The 16435-nt window shown below is 40.0% G+C and overlaps 1 protein-coding gene across 6 annotated transcripts in view; it reads left to right on the top strand.

The window, feature by feature from the left end:
• Window positions 1–15900, top strand: part of FAM204A (family with sequence similarity 204 member A) — a 31934-nt gene extending 16034 nt beyond the window's left edge. For 4 of the 6 annotated variants that reach the window (XM_042907638.1, XM_042907642.1, XM_042907639.1 and 1 more), the window contains 3 exons: window positions 695–784; window positions 15270–15376; window positions 15672–15900. In XM_042907638.1, the coding sequence (XP_042763572.1) occupies window positions 695–784; window positions 15270–15376; window positions 15672–15723 (249 nt within the window). In that variant the 3' untranslated portion in view covers window positions 15724–15900. Of the gene's footprint in view, window positions 1–694; window positions 785–2101; window positions 2149–7255; window positions 9722–15269; window positions 15377–15671 lie in introns of those variants that run through there. The other 2 variants (XM_042907641.1, XM_042907640.1) reach the window with 2 other exon arrangements.
• The last annotated feature ends 535 nt before the right edge of the window (window positions 15901–16435 follow it).

Here is a 16435-nt window from a genome sequence, read left to right as displayed (position 1 = left end):
ATCTTCAGCTGGTAAATAAATACGTTTCCATAGGAAAGTAAAATCATTCTGGTATGTAACTTTCCTCCTGTATTTAATATCCAGCTTAATCCCTCTGGTCAGAGACTAGACGGGCTGTTGAAGGAGGGCCTTGGGCTACAGGAGGGGGCAGTAGAGAAAAGAGGCAGAGGAAAGGGGTGGTTGAGAACACAGGCTCTGGGCACACCCAGGTTCATGTGATGGCCTTACCACTTACAGACTCTGTGACCTTGGCCTACTTAGTCTGAGGCCTCTGTTTCCTCGTGTTCAAAACAGGATAGCAGTGTTGTTTTGTGGAGTTGTTATGAGGGTAAATGAGCTTTCTTATAGTACTAAGCCAGTAATAATAATAAGCATGCCGTCGATTTAACCATTATTGTCATTAGCATTGTATGGTTAGTAAGGGAAAGCGTAGTTCTTGAAGTCACAGAAGTCTGGATTGGCATCTCCTCTTTCTTAGTTCAAGAAGTTATCGGACCTCGAAAAAGCCATATGATCTCTCTGCGGGGCCTTCTCCTCAGTAAATGGGAGTGGTACAGACTGCCACAGGGCTCATTGTGAAAATTAAATGACCTAAGTATGCAACGTGTTCGGCGTAGTCCTGTGACATAGTCTTTGCTGGCAAATGTTTGCCTTTCATTCCTGCCTTTAAGTTTTAGGTTTCTTTACTTTCTAGTCCGGCCTTGAAAAGAGCATCGACCAGGCTGTGGAAGACTGGGACATCGAGAAGGCGGAGGAACTCAGCAACCAGCTGGCCACGCGAGAGGTGAGTCAAACTGGTATTTGCAGATTTTCTAAAATAAATGTACATTCTTTTTGTGATCATGAGTAAGTTCAGTATTCAAATATTTGATCTTAGATTTTCTTTTCCGCCCATTTTCTTCCCTCTTATTCTGCCACTTATGCTGAAATGCTGGGTTTTACTTTTGTCTTTAATGTTTTTAAATCATTCTGGTTTGAAACTTGTGGTGGAAATAATCCATGATTGATATTCAACCCTAGATTTCACCTAGGTTTCAGAGAGCTTTTTGCCAGTTATGATGAAAAGACTGGCTTTCTTTTTCCATTTGCATCTTTAATTCAGTTTAACTCTCCCTGAGGCCAGCTGTGCACCACATCTCTCAACGTTCCCCTGGCCCTCGCTCCCCCACACGCTTTCTTACTGCATATTCTGAACTTCTCCCTCAGCCCTAAATAATTTTCAGCTTTTTTTTTTTTTAATTTTTTTTTAACGTTTATTTATTTTTGAGACAGAGAGAGACAGAGCATGAACGGGGCAGGGTCACAGAGAGAGGGAGACACAGAATCTGAAACAGGCTCCAGGCTCTGAGCTGTCAGCACAGAGCCCGATGCGGGGCTTGAACCCACGGACCGTGAGATCATGACCTGAGCCGAAGTCGGACGCTTAACCGACCGAGCCACCCAGGTGCCCCAATAACTTTCAGCTTTTTAAAACTTATAGTCTATAGTATAAAACTATTAGATATATCGCATATTCTTTTTCCAAGTACACAAGGCTTCCAGAAGATTCTGGCCTGCACCTTTTGGGGGGAATATTTCTCCAATTGGGAATTGCTGTCAGGTGTCACTAAGCAAGAGCTGAGAGCTCATACTGGCGTATGTTTTATTGTTGCTAGTGTTGTTTTGTGGTTCTTTTTTGTCCTCTTTGGGGAAAAAAGATCGACCATAGCTTTCCCATTTTGGGTAAGCTGCCTACTTGCCTCACCTTATTCTTTTTTGTTTTTGTTTGTTTTTCTTTGCTTTTGCCTTTTTTTTTTTTTTTTTTAGGGTTTATTTTGAGAGAGCGAGCGCATGAGCAGGGGAGGGGAAGAGGGAGAGAGAGACTCTCAAGTAGGTTCGACGCTCAGCACAGAACCCGACTCAGGGCTCGATCAGACGAACCATGAGATCACGACCGAGCTGAAATCAAGAATTGGATACTTAGCTGACTGAGTTGCCCAGGCGTCCCAACTTCACCTTATTCTTAAACTCTACTCCCTGCTGTTTAATTGCATAGGCAGCATCATAGGTCATCTCTGTAAACTGTTGGCCACATGTGCTGTTCTTTCTTACTTGCCTGCAGGTGAACGTTTGTTCTACGCTGAGATTAACAATGGAATTACTATTTCGGTAAATTCTTCTATGGAAACACCATCTCACCCTTCTGTCTTCCAGTATCAGACAATCTGTTGATGGCTGTTTGCTGGTTTGTTTTCTGTTCTTGGCTACAGGCCATAAGTATCTTGGGTTTTTATGTAGGGAAATGAACAAGTTCAGAAGTGAGGCTTAGGGATTCAGAAGTTACCTTTTTTTCTCATAGGCCTTTAAAATCAGTTGTCACGTTAAATACTTCTGTTTATAATGTGTCTGTGTATTTATTTATTAACGGCTAATCTAAAGGAAATTATGAAGTTCTGAGCTTGAGTTTGGGACATAGGTAAGAAGCAGCATAAATGGCAGTTATGCAGCCTTTCAGAAAGTGACATTTTGGGGCATCTGGGTGGCTCAGTCGATTGAATGGCCAGCTTTGGCCCAGGTCCTGATCTCAAAAATAAACAAACATTAAAAAAAAAAGAAAGAAAGAAAGAAAGAAAGAAAGAAAGAAAGAAAGAAAGAAAGAAAGAAAGAAAGAAAGAAAGAAAAACTTTAGGGAAAAAAAAGCGACATTTAAAAAAAATCAGTTTCCTTTTTTTCTGTTCAAATTCATTCTTCCCTTCCCAGCTTATATTTCTTGTGCTGTAAGTTTGACATTTGCTCTCTTTCATCTTTAGAGTAGCCGTGTTTTGATTTTATTGATTATAGCCTTCATTGGATAGAATAGCATTTTATCACTCTGTTTTCAAATAGAAAGATCCAGGGATAACCTTTTAACGAAATGAATTTGATAGTGTGTTGAATGGTCCTGCAACCTCAGTTGGACTTAAGTGTTAGCTGGCAGTTAGTAGAGTGGCTTCTTCAATTTGATAGGTACTCGGCACTTATCTCTACAAATCAGCTGTGTGTCAAAAGACCGTCTTTAAAATTCTGTTCGACAGTCGAGCACTTAGTGTTTGTTGGTTCTGTTTTGGCACTTGGCACTTTGTTTTCCATAGAGCTATTGTTAGAGGTAGTAGGTAAGCGTCTTGGGTAGCCTGCAAATATACACAATGTAGCAAATTATATCAGTAGTTTATATCATCTCCAAATTTGGGGGAGTCCACCGTGAAATGTCAGAGGAGGGTGGGGAGGGACATGCTTATGGGGCTGGAAGAGAGTAAAGTCGATATGGCTGCAAGGGGAGGGAGGGGTGGACACAGTAGGACACATGATGGAGGTAGGGAGGAGTGGGTGAAGACATAAGTGGCAGAGACTTTCAGAGACTGAAGGTGTTTAGGGCGGCAACACCAATCACTGGTCTTGGTCACCTGTAAATAGGTAGGTGTGGAAGCTTTTGGCAGCTTTTTCTGAATCTCTCACTTGGGTCAGAAGCAAGGCTCCCTAGAGAACCGGTACTTAACATATACCACTAAAGTGCATTTTGTGACACGTGCTTCAGCACGTGTCTCTTGAAGCCCTTTAAAAATTGTGGGTGTTTGTTCCTGTTTGCTCTCCAGCGAATGCTATACCATCAGCGTGTGGCTGATCTCCGAGATGACTGTATAGTTGCAGTAAAGCTAAGGATAGAAGCCTAATAAAAACAAGCAGGGCCTTAGGGTGTGGCTTCCTGATTGTTTTCAGAAACACTGCAGACTTCTTTATCTTTACCTCTGTCCCAAAGATCATGGGACGGACTGGTGTACCCTGGTTGGTGCTTGTCCATTCTTCCTTTTGGAAGACCCAGGAGTTGTTTATTTTGTGATCTCTACCAAATAACAAGTTGGCTGTGACTCATCCAGTGGCCCCAGGTCAGTAGGTTTTCTCAGGTCCTTGCTTAGTAACAGAGGAAAGAATAATGCAAGGCCTCGTCTACAGCATTAAAATGTGGGCTCCACATGACCCATCCGTGGCTGGCTGTTTTTCTGGTTTTTGGGTTTTTCAGTTCATTAGCACCCCCACCTGAGGCAAGGGTGATTCGGAGAGAAGCATTTACTTTACTGCAGGCTCTATGTTTTCCATAGGTAAAGTTAGTCATGCTAAAATTTTAAGAGTTGAATACATTTGATTTTTTTTTTAAAAAAAAGTTTTATTTTGAAATAATTTTAGACTTTCAGAAAGTTGCGAAGTTTATGAAAAGATTTTCTATTTACCTTCACCCAGATACCCAAGATGTTAACGTTTAACATTTGCTTTGCCATTCATTCTAATTTATATACCTCATTTAGATTTGCCAAATGTCTCACAGATTTCCTTTATAGCTAAAAGAACAGTTTCTTTTTCCTGGTCTAGGACATTGCATTTTGTTGTCATGTCTCTTTATTCTTCTTTAATCTGGAAAGTTCCTCAGTCTGTATTTCTTAGGACATTAGCATTTTCGAGGAGTAGAGGCCAGTTATTTTCCAGGATGTCCTTCAATTTTGGTTTGTCTGATGTTTCCTCATGCATTTTTGGCAGGGGTGTTGCAGAAATGATTCTGTGTCCTTCTCAATGCAAGATATCAGGAGGCACATGATATCTGTCTGTCCCAATTTTTGATGTTACTTTGAGTTTTTGGTTAAGGTGGTGTCACCAGGTTTCTCCACATTATTGTAACGTGACTGTTGTCCTATATGTAATTAATACATATCTCATGGAGAGATGGGAGAGAATTTGAGACTATGTAAATATTCTGTTTCTCATTATACTTTACCCAGTAGGTTTAGCATCTACTGCGAATTCTTTTCATCTTTGGGACGGTTATTATTATGGTGGTTGCCAAACCAGATCTTTAAAACATTATTTGATTGTACTTTTCATCTTTACCTGGCGAACTAAACCCAAAATTTGTCTTGAATGAGATAGTGGATTATGTAATCTTCTATGTATACGTTAAATCTCACAGAAAAGCCTGGACAGTCGAGAATTGGATATAGTTTTTTTAAATGCTGCACTTGGGAGGGATGCCTTCCCCGCTAGCAGTGATCGCTTGTGAGCTTCCCTTTCTCTGCCGTTGGAAGGCGCATGTCAGAAAGCACGGAAGATGTGCCTTCCCAGCTGCAGAGACGTGTGTTTTCTTTGAGGATATTAGGTTTCTTTTTTTGTGCTTTGTTTTGTTATGCTGCTGTTTTAGAAATGGGAATTGCATGGCACTGACTAGGTATTTTCCATTTTAAGGGTGTGATTTCCTGTTACCTTTATGACAAGTGAGATTGCTTCAGAAATACAGGATATTTTCATCACTTGTAAGGATGAAATGTTTTCCTCAAGTGTTTTTTTTTTCTTTTCTTACTTCCATATAAATATAATGCCTTGTTTTAGTAAAATAAATTAAACTTATTTAGTGTGGTGTTACAGAATTCTGATTACAAGAAAAAATAAAATTCTCTTCTTTTCCTTGTATAAGTGAGTGGCAAAACATCTGGAAAGTGTTTGCTGTTCAGGCACAGACATTGGAAAGATACTGATGTCGTGTTAATTAAACACCCGTGAAGAATGACTAAAGTAATCAAGATGGAATTCTTGAATAAATAGTTTAGTTTGAGATTTAATTTTTCATATTTATCCCCTTGGTGCTAATCACCATGGATATGAGAGATGGGATTTTGAGAAATAAGTAATTGTGAGTTTGGGGCAGAAACCCTTTATGAATTAAACGTATACGTGCATGGTAGGTGTCCTTTTGGAAATCAGGTATATTGGTTTTTAATCAGTCCCGTTTTCTTTTTTCAAGAAGCAGTGACTGGGACCTACTGATAAAGCCTTTGCTCAGAGGCACAGACCCCAGAGTTCTTAAAGCCTTTTCCAACCATAATAAGTGAAACTAATTTTTGATGTTTAACATTTATAAGCCTGTGAAACTAATAGGGCAGCATGAGTATTGAAAAAAAAATGAAGCCCAAAGTAGAACCATGCCTGCGAATGGGCCTTGAACACAGGTCCTCCAACAACAAAACGGAACAACGGTCTGCCAGTTGTCCGTGCGCTGTCCTTGTGACAAAGCAAATGCATACTTTTCCCAGAATCACATTCCCTTAAATTTATGATGACATCAAAGATATATATTATCTGGTTTTAGGGGAAGGCTCAAATTCACATGTTTGAAGTCTTGACTGTGCTAATATCTTTGGTTTTGCCATGTTGTAATGTAGTTGCTTTGGGACTGTCCCTCCTGTTGATTAAATACTTGTTTTTCATTAACAATCTTGGAGGAGATAGAGAGGAGAAATATACTTGGGTTTGTGTCATACTGATGAAACTGTTCTAATTTGAAAAAAAAAAAGTTTTTTTACAAAAAGTATCATTTACACATACACACAAAGTATTTGAGCATATTTGTGACTTGTTAACCTCAGGCCTGAATTGGAAGTACATTCCATTCATTCATCGATAGTGATCCTGAACAAATTCCATCTTTTGGTACTGGTCTTTTCTGACACGTTCTCTTTTTTACAATCCAAATGATACCAAATTTTATAGAAATCAGTAGAAACAAACAGGCTAAGATTAAATGCTAAAGCCTCGGTTTACTTAAGTAGGCAGCGCTTAGGTTGGATGTCACATTTTGGAAAGGGGATTTTTCTCTAGGCATCTTCCTGTTAGCCTGACACGGATAAATAAAAGCCCCTTGGTTTGGCACCAGTGGGTTCCTACCAGGGAACGAATGACATCTGCGTGAACTGGATACAGAGCTCAGGTTGATTTCAGTTACAAGTGTGCAGTGTCCGAGTAGGAATGAATGGGGAGTAGAGGTTGCCTGTGAATTTCGTTTGAACTTTGTATAGCTTACGCCCTGAAAGAATACTTTTTCTGTAAATGACTCCCAATAGGATGGCCTTTGACAGCAAAACTAAACTCAATTCTTTGAAAGCGTCAGTGCTTCGTGTTGTAAGATTGTAATTATTTTGTGTGACCTAGAAAGGGTATTACATTGGCAGTATGAATTAAACTGAGAATTAAATTTTAACTTTGTTAAATTAAGGCTACTTAAAGTTTTGGATTCCGAAACATAGGTAAAGTTAATAATGCTGAAATATAGATAGTTTGTTAATATTTAAATAAAGGTAGGAATGGCCTTTTGAAAAACCTGATGTTTGAATTGGTGGGGTTGTGTTCTCTCCTAGCTAAATAAATGCTCTCTTAATTTGGGGAGATTATTAATTTGTCGCCTATGCTTTATTCCTAGAGCAATTTCCTCAAAACTCTGAAGGCATTCTCATTGAAGAAGGGTATATATACATTTGAGATAGTTTCTGCATTTTATGTTCACATCTAAGACGTCCTTTCTCAGAAATGCTCGGGTGCTACGGCACTTGCTCTGGCATTCAGAATTTTTCCGGTGCGCTTCATCGTTAGGCTTTGGTTTCTCTGAGGGGACTCTGGCTACAATTCAGTCTCTTCATTTTGGTTTTTAGTTTTCTGTTGACGTACATGCACTGTCATCTTAATGGAATAAGAGCTTCAGTGACCCCACCCTCCCCAGATAATACAATTTTGTCAGATTTACCTATCAGAATACCTGGAACATTATCTTATATAGAGTTCAGAATTGAAATATTTGTTTAAATTTTTGAAATAGAGATGCTGGCAAACTTGGGAAGCTTAAAGTTACTCTTCAGCAGTGGTGTTTTCAAAGCTAATGTGTTTGCATTACATACCAAAAAATAAATAAATAAAAGCTGAATTGAAAGACCTATTACAGTGAAGCAAATCTTGTTGTTCTAAGCTCGTTTATTTTATAATCTGGAGGGCAAAATTATTTTCTTTTCATTTTTGTGGATGCTTTTCTTGGGTAGAAATATCTTAACAACCATGTTTCCGAAGGTAAAACGGTTCCTTCGGATACGAGGCTGAATGTATTTTCCCTTTAGCTGTTACAAGAATCCGCCACTGGGATATGTGCCCCTAAGAAGGATGGCAGGTACTTTGTATTTTCTTAATTACTGTGATCTCTTGCCACTGAAGATCGGGTAAACAAAGTAAAGTGCATTGAATATTACAAATATATAGACTCTAAAATATCTTCATTTCAACATTTCATTTTTACAGCAGGGTTATTATTCTTGTTGCTAGGACCAGGAGGTGTGTACGAAGGATACGTTATCACATACAAGTCATCTAATGCCTGCGAACTCTCTGGCAAAGTGTATTTTATGTCTGTCTTTGAAATTTTACTGCTCTGCCTTCTGTCCCTTATTTTTTCTTCCTTCTCTTTTGTTTTTTTTTATTTTTATTTTTTATTTTTTCCTCTTTCCAGTCAGGAGAGGTTAGGACCGTTTTCTTTGTGGTATATTTCTCTGATTGGCAGTGGAAAGGAACCTAGGACACTGGGGAGGGAAGAGCCCTCCCAGGGCAGCCTACTGCTGTCACAGCGTGCTCAGCCACCTGGGGAGGTTGGGTGTTCTCTGCTGTGGGGGGGCGACGTGTGTCTGCTAAGGCTCATCTAGAACTGACTTACTTTCATTAACTTTGGTCATTTCTCAGTGGTTTTGTAATTTAAATGTTCTTCTGTGTGTCATTTTGTAGTCTGAACGTAGTCCAGGGGACTTTTAAATGGTGATTTTAATTCTTTGAAGCCTTGTTCTCCTCAGTCCTTAGAAGTAATTTCAGTAGTCTCATACAGATGAACAGTTAGCACAATGTATGGAAAATAAGCCCTGCCTGTCCAGGTAAGGGAAGGTCCAGCTCTTCGAATTCCTTTACATTGAGGCTAAAGATCTATTCATCCCCATAAAAATTGTGTATAGGCTTGAAGTCGGAGCATTTTAATATGGGAAAAATAAAAATGGTACTGAGTGATGGGTTCTTCTCTCCGGTTTTTAGGGGTGCTTACTCATATCTCCTTGCATTGAGGATATTTTCTTTTAACCTTTGGGGTATGATTGGGTGATCACCTAGAATGGTGTTCCTTATGCTCTCTTTTAATTATGTTTATCTGTGCTTTTAACAAACCTTAAGAAAAGATTTCAGATGTTACAAGTCTAATTAAAGAGACAGACAAAGCACAGTTTATACTGTAGATTTTTTCTGCAGTTCAATTAATCAGCATGTTTTCTCTTTTAATTAAAACCATTTTAGTAAATTAAAGCCCACAGCAAAACACATATATAATTTGTTTGTAATTAGCTCTTAATTGGTGGTAGTTGAAGCTTAGCACCCTTGGTTTCTTTCTTCATGATTGCCATTTTATTAGCAGCCAGTCATTAATTAATCTTTTTCTAATTAGCTTATAAAACTGTTGATGGCACATTATTGTAAATGTGATTTTAAGTTCAAAGCTTGTTAATAAGCTTTCTTACTTAGAAGAACAGAGATAAAGAAATTGCTGAAAACAGTACTACAGTTCTTTAAAAAAAAAACTGTCTTTCTTATGGGGACTGTGTAAAGCATCTAACAGCTTATGGTTAATTTTTTAATGCTTTTTTTCCCTTATGAATGGGATAAGTTGCTTGAATATAAATCATCTATATCCAGGAGTAATTTCAACAGTATAACGTCTTTTCACCCTCCTTTGGAATACAGTAATCTACATATAATTTGAAGCCTTAATAGTCATCATTAAAACAGGTGTTACATAAACTATTTCACTATGAAATCAAAGTTGAGTATATGAATCAAAGTATATCTTCTTACACTTTATAGACCGAATACATACTATTTTTATAAATTGCAGGGTGAATAATATATACGTATATATATGTATATGTATATACACACACATACGCGCGCGTGTGTATGTGTGTATATATATATGTGTGTGTGTATATATATATATATATACACATACACTTACGTGTTTTTTAAAACAGAACTTGTTGGGTTATGCTTTGAAAGTAAAAACTACTTGGCTTTAACTGATAGGCAGTCGTAGGTATAAAATGAATGATAGGTGCTTGTACCATTGTATATACACATAGATGTGTGTAGTACACAAATGTGTAAGTGTGTGCGTGTGCTTTTGGAGATGGCAGTGAGGTTAGGCCGTTGACCGTAACAGAGAGAGGACGACTGGAAGTCAGGTCGGAGTTTAAATGATTGGGCGGAGCCTAGCCTGTTTGCAGCCGTCACAGCCTTGGCATCTCAGGTGGGGCCGCGGAGAGGTACCGGTCCAAACGCAGACACCCCGAGTGTACTTTATATATAGCACACACCACACTGAATTGTGGTTTGAGTGAAACACATTAGCCACATCATACTCTTTATCGAAATATGCTACAGATTCCACGAAACTCCTGAACTGCAAGGTGTCCTGAGCTATTTATCCATATTAGTGCAAAGTTCTGAAAGTTGTAGAAAACACAAAGCATTATCAGTTCCTGGAAGAGCTTTTTCTTATTTGCTTTTTGAACTTCCCATGTTATTTCAACTTTGGCTATTTCTTTGCTTGTTTTTAAGAAGGCGTTTTATGATGCCGTGCAAGAGACACTAGAAGGGGATAGCTGACGAGGAAAAAATTAAAAATTGGATAAAAAGTAAATGAATAATGTCATATTACCAAAAAGATGAGAGGCTAATTTGTGCCGACTTTTTGCTAATTTTGTTCAAGCCTCAAAATGAGGAGCTGTCACCCGTTCTGTGTAGCACTGATGACAGTGCCAATGATCCATGAAATAAGCTGCCGCTGGCTTTGTTCTGATAAGAATGAACAAATCTGCACAATGTTCGGCTCCCAGAATCTCATTTTCATACTTGCATGCAGGCTAAAAGAAATAAGCTGTTTGCAGGCTTGATTAATCAGACATTGGAGGGGTTTTTGTCTCTTTGATCTCTTTCGTCTCCTAGGTAACTCGCTTGACATTAATGTTGAGCTTGAGTAAAGACAATCAGGAATTGTCGACCAAACTGATATAAAAATTAAAGACCTTAACACTTTAAGTACTCCAGTAATGGTTCCGCTTTACTTCAGAAAACATCTGTTTTCATTTAATTAAAGAACAAAAGAGAATGGCATAAATATTTTTCATAGAGACCTATTATTCCATAAAAAGTTAAAGTATGATAATTGGTATTTTTAAATAAGTGCCTTGAAAGTGTTCAAAAGGGAGGAAAACTTCATAAATCTGCTACAAGCTAGTAATTTTGAGATGAGTAAAATATTTTATGAAATGGATAAGAAGTTTACAGTTATGCTAGATTAAGCTGTTTGAATCAGATGCTTCAGATGATTATCAGCAAACTTCAGAATGGCAAAGGTTGAGCAAGAAAAACCAACTTTATTTTGAAAGTTTGTCTTTTAAAAATCTCTACTGTGTTACAAGATGCGCCATTATATCTCTTTTACAACCCAATATGATTTACACATGCGAAACCTGTAAAATTGAAAGGAATTAAAAAAATGTCGCCGTGCATTTGCTTGAGGTTATGCAGACGCTTTTACAAATCTTCCAAGTGGCTGTAAAGATGAATGCCCCAAGGGTCCAGCCAGGGCCCTGCTTTTCCAACCAGCTAAAGCCCTTATCTTAAATCCAAGCAAAGTACCATTAATCTTTTTGAAAGACCTTTTATGGCTTTTAATATATCCCAAATTAGAACATTTTACACCCTTGGTTCCTGAAATATGGTGATAAAAAGCCTTTAGAGCTTAATTTTCCTTACCGCTTGCTCTGACCAATTTGCAGTTCTTTGTGATAATGTTTAGACACCTTAATTAAAATGCAGCAAAATATTGGATGTTCTATATGGAAAATGCTGATACTTTGGCTACACATACAAGAGATTCTGTATATATTTTTATTCATTTAAAAATTTTTCTTGCCACATTGTGTTGCTATAGTTATCTGATGACCCAAAACATTTTTTTTTTTTTTTTAACATAAAAACCATCGGCCAAGCTTTTGTGATGTTTACTTTGGGCATGAGGATGCATTTTTCTTCTTACAGGAGTGAAAGGATTCTCGTTGGCCTGTGTTATTTGTAATACTGAAACATAGCACGATATTCTTTTATCTCCAGGAACTTGGCTTCGTCATCTTGCCTGGGAAAATGAGTTTCTTCTCAACTGTCTCTTCCATAGAAGATCTTATTATCCTTTCATATTTCCAAATACTTCCGTTCTTTTTTTCTTTCCCCACAGGAATAAGTGAGACACATTTTAAGCGTGTGAAGGACACAAAATTGATATGACTTTTCATCATCATTACAAGCTAAAAGATTCTTTCTGTAAATACATAGACCAGGCTTGTTGAATGTTTATCAGTCGAAGAACATTCCATTTAACCTAACCCAAGGCAAAATACAGTTAGAAAATACACTTTGTACCCGAAGAGGTCTGTTTGAAAGTATTGCCTACGTACCCAGTCATTTATTACATGTACTTAGTCCACAGAAATGCTGGAGCCCTCTCGTGTAAATACATGTTTCATGCGCTTTAATGAATTATTGTTAACAGATTCATACCATGTCTTGTGGAATGTATGCTCTAAATCCTTACTGTGGTGCTGAGTGCGCTGGCTTGGCCTGAACGTTGCCAGAAAATGAAAAGCGTTTACATTCTTAGAGCGCGTGACCGCGTTGAGATGAAGAGTCCCATTTAAGTCGAACACGCTGAGATACTCTTTGGTTTATCAGTCCCCAATCCAGAAAACCCACGTTGGAAAATCTCAGTAAGTTAGACATGTAAGCTACCTCTTAATTTACAACGGTTTTAGGAGATAATGTTTTCACGTGGTTGACGGTACATGGCGGATATGGTTCGGACCATTTTTGTTTTATCCTCCTTGCACAGGCTCGGTTTCAATAGGAGATGAACTAGGCGACCGGGACTTCTGTTGGGAGGTGGGCCTGGCAAAACTCTCCCATACCAAGTTGGCATTTGATACATAACACATAGGAATATGGTTAAGTAGAAAATGCAGAGTTCCACATTTTACCTTTTGGAGGGTGAGGGGCAGGGAAGATACTGAATGCTCTACGTGAGTGTGGAGAGACCTAGCACACGTATCAGCACAGGTAGCCAGCTGGGTTTTGCGACAGTAGGCCGTTCACTAGGTGCACTCGCTGCTCCCCTGCTCGCCCGCAGCACCCCACGTCCCCGGCTGCCCGGCTTCAGGGGGAACTGCGTGGGTAGTCGCGACCAGAGGACGGTGCGCAGAAATGACGTGTGTCACTTCCGTGCTAAAGCGTTTGAGAGCCAGTGTGAGACCCTCCAGCCGCCCCCTTCCTCTGCTGCCGCGAACCCGAAAGTCACACGCTGAGAGGCGGGCACCACGAGACGGAGGAGAGCCCAGCCATGCCACAGCCGACCAGAAGCGGAACAAAAAGTCCAAGGGCAGCCAGTGGGATTCGGGGATTTGTCTGATAAGTGTAGTTGCCGCTGGCCTCACGCGACAGGTGCCGACCTGATTTTCACGTTTATGGCAGATGGGAAGGTTTTCAGGGGAATCCGTCTTAACGATAAATTGGCCACACGGCGCCCTTCCCGTTTCATTTTCCCTGGAGATGATGATGCTGTAGCCCTTTGATTCTTAGCCCTTTCTTAGCTGACGTATCTGAACTTTTCTGTGATGAACACCCGGAAACCAAAAGACAACCAAGAGAAGGCCAGTTTTGAAGCAGCGCAACTGGCGACCCCTTCTTCCCAGCCCCCAGTGTGAAAAGAAGCCTGGTTTTGTTCAGTGCCGTGTCTCCGGTGCCTAGAACAGTGCCTGGCAAAGCCATGCGTTTGCGCCCTCCTGATATTTGTTGAGTTGAATACTGTCCTGTGAAAAAAGATAATGAAGTGCTGCTCACGTTGCTACGAATTTTGAGACTCTGAGGTTGGTCTGCTTCCCCAGGTGGGCCCTCGAGTCATCGGTGCCTGTGCTGTTGGTGTTGACCAGTTCAGCGCTCTGGCTTGATTGTTGGGTTGCTTCCATTCTTGGTGCGTATTCTTACCTGGACTGGAAACTCAAACCACTCCATGCTCTCATTTATAAGCCCCGAGCAGTGCTTGATCCCTACATGTTCGTTTCATCCTAAAGGAAACTCTTCTCCAAAACGAGCTGAAAGAAATGTCAAGCATGTGAAACCTCATTTTCCTAAATCAACTTCTCATGCGTGTGGTCTTAGCCACCCATGATGCCTCACCGTTGGCCAGCAGATCCCTAAAACTCGGGCTTTAACACATTGATTTGACAGCGGCTTCCAGGTCCTTTCTTCTCTTCCGCAAGTCTGTTGTCCGGTAACGTTCATTAGGGTGAGTCCAGGGAAAGAAAGGGAAAGAGACCCCAGAAGGAGATGTATATTTAGCCTTTGTTGTTCAACCTGGGTTCTTCACAGATAACTCTGAGCTATTCATATAGGCAGGTATTTTTAACATCAGAGCCGCCAGAACTGGAAGATGACCATCCTGTCCTGGAGATCCTCTCTGAGGAACAGTTCTGCAGCCAGAGAGCCGTGTGTAGGCCTGTGTGTGGTAACCGAAGACGATGGCGTAGAGGCTGAAGGGCTGGAGAAATACAGACACAGAGACTGTTTTAGGTTGGCTTAGAGAAAACTTAGGAGGTAGAGGTGGGCTGGGTAGGAGGCTTGGTTTTCATTGACCTTTCCGGCCCAGGGCAGATAGGCGTCAGGTGGAGCAGGAGTAGAGGGGCCTGCAGAGGAAGCACTTAGGTACTGTGGTCCGCGTGCCCAGCCTTTTCACCTCTTAGCACCCCTTATATTCTCTTCTCTCTCGGCGAATTAAATGCTGTTGCCCATCATGCAAAGTGCGTTTATGAAGCAGTAATTAGCTTTCCCATGTTTTATTAATCACATCTATGACTGCCAATCAGAGCTTCTGATCAGCAGGAGATAGCTGATGTGACCATACTGAGTTGCTGTAATTCTAGCCCAGAGCAAAGAAACTTGATGTCTCTGTCAGTCTGCGCAGCCTTATCAGGGGTAAATTCCTGTTTGGCCTACTGAAATGCTGGAATAGCTTGAAGATCTTCATCATATCCTTGTGGACCCTCGAGGGGCTCTGTTTGGGAAGGATTTCCATCCAGGAGACTGGCACAACCGGGGTCTAGGGCCTGTGGGAGGTGAGGGAAGTATGGGCCACACCGAGTGCATTTGTTTACTTTGCTTGTTCACGGGGGCCTGAGCATAAGAATTTCTGATTTGCGGGTATGGCTGGCTTAGCCGCAAGTTCTCAAGTGTTTGTATTACTGCAATTCTTGTATCAGCTGGAATATTTATTTTCACCTTTTTGTTTGTTTGGTTTTCTCCTTTGTAATTCTTAGCTTGGTGTGAAAATTGCTAAAGCGGTTGCCTGCCACAACTTTGTAAAAGCCAAAAGGGATGCTGAAAATTCACAGGTTGCTCGAAAAAAGAAGAAGCTTGCATGGGGGTGAGTTTAAGATTTTTACTGGTAATTCGAATAACTGCATAGGAATTACAGAAATCCTGGGATCCGCTGTGTGAATCCAGTTTGTGTGTGATTGTTCACTCATTTTAGTCCTTGTGTCTTTGCTGCACGTTTATCAGATTATAAACACGGGGGCATTTCTTCATCCCTTTTCATATTTAGTTTGTCATCAGTGGAGTATGTGAAAATGTTTCGGTTTATTTTACTTTGGCACTGAGTAAGCGTGTTTAGGAAAGTGTTTAGAAATAAATTGAGATTTTTATGTCTTCTATTTTAGGTTTGAAGCAAAGAAGAGATGGGAAACCAAGAGCAACATGGGATATATGTAGCTTGCCAGCATTCCTCAAGGCATTTGAGTCTTCACTTGGGCTTTTCTTTGAGTCTTCAGCTGCTCAGTTGACTGAGAAGATACTCCTGCCGATGTTAACTGTGTCAGGGAACTGCCAGAAGCCAGAAACATAAGCGTAAAATGTGGGGTTTGATTATTAAACCTTTTCAGTCTTTTTCTAGAGAGTTCATTCTGTTGACACGAATGAGGTGGCATTCTGTTATTTGTGCACGAAATCGAAGTATCCGTGCCAGGAAGAAAGATAGGATTTTGTTAATTATCTATTTATGTAACCCTCCAGCATAAAGTCAGTTTTACTTTTCGTCTGTTTGGTGTAGCATAGTCAGTGAGCTCCTCGGACTTCCTTATCTGTCCCCAGCGTACCTGTACTTCGTCTGCAGTTGTGTTTGTAAGATTGGCATTTGTTTACGAAGGATTAGTCTTAAGTGCGAGAACGTCTCAACCGATACTTTTACAGATGACTTGAATTATCTTAATATCATAAAAGTAATTATTGATTCTTTATTGGCGGGAATAGAGTTGATATTTCCCAATCAAATGATGAAAGCAATTGATTAATTTTTGTATACTTTGAGATAAAATACCATAATTTTACGAAGGGCAGAAAGTAGTATTTGGAGGAGGATTTAACTTTAGCTCGGCCTGGAAATGTCCTCCTAAATGTCTCTCTAAGCCTTGTTGTTCCTTAAATT

This window comes from Panthera leo, chromosome D2 (genome assembly GCF_018350215.1).
Source record: "Panthera leo isolate Ple1 chromosome D2, P.leo_Ple1_pat1.1, whole genome shotgun sequence".
Taxonomy (NCBI): domain Eukaryota; kingdom Metazoa; phylum Chordata; class Mammalia; order Carnivora; family Felidae; genus Panthera; species Panthera leo.
Note: the sequence above shows the minus strand (reverse complement) of the source record. Positions and strands in the feature narration are given on the sequence as shown.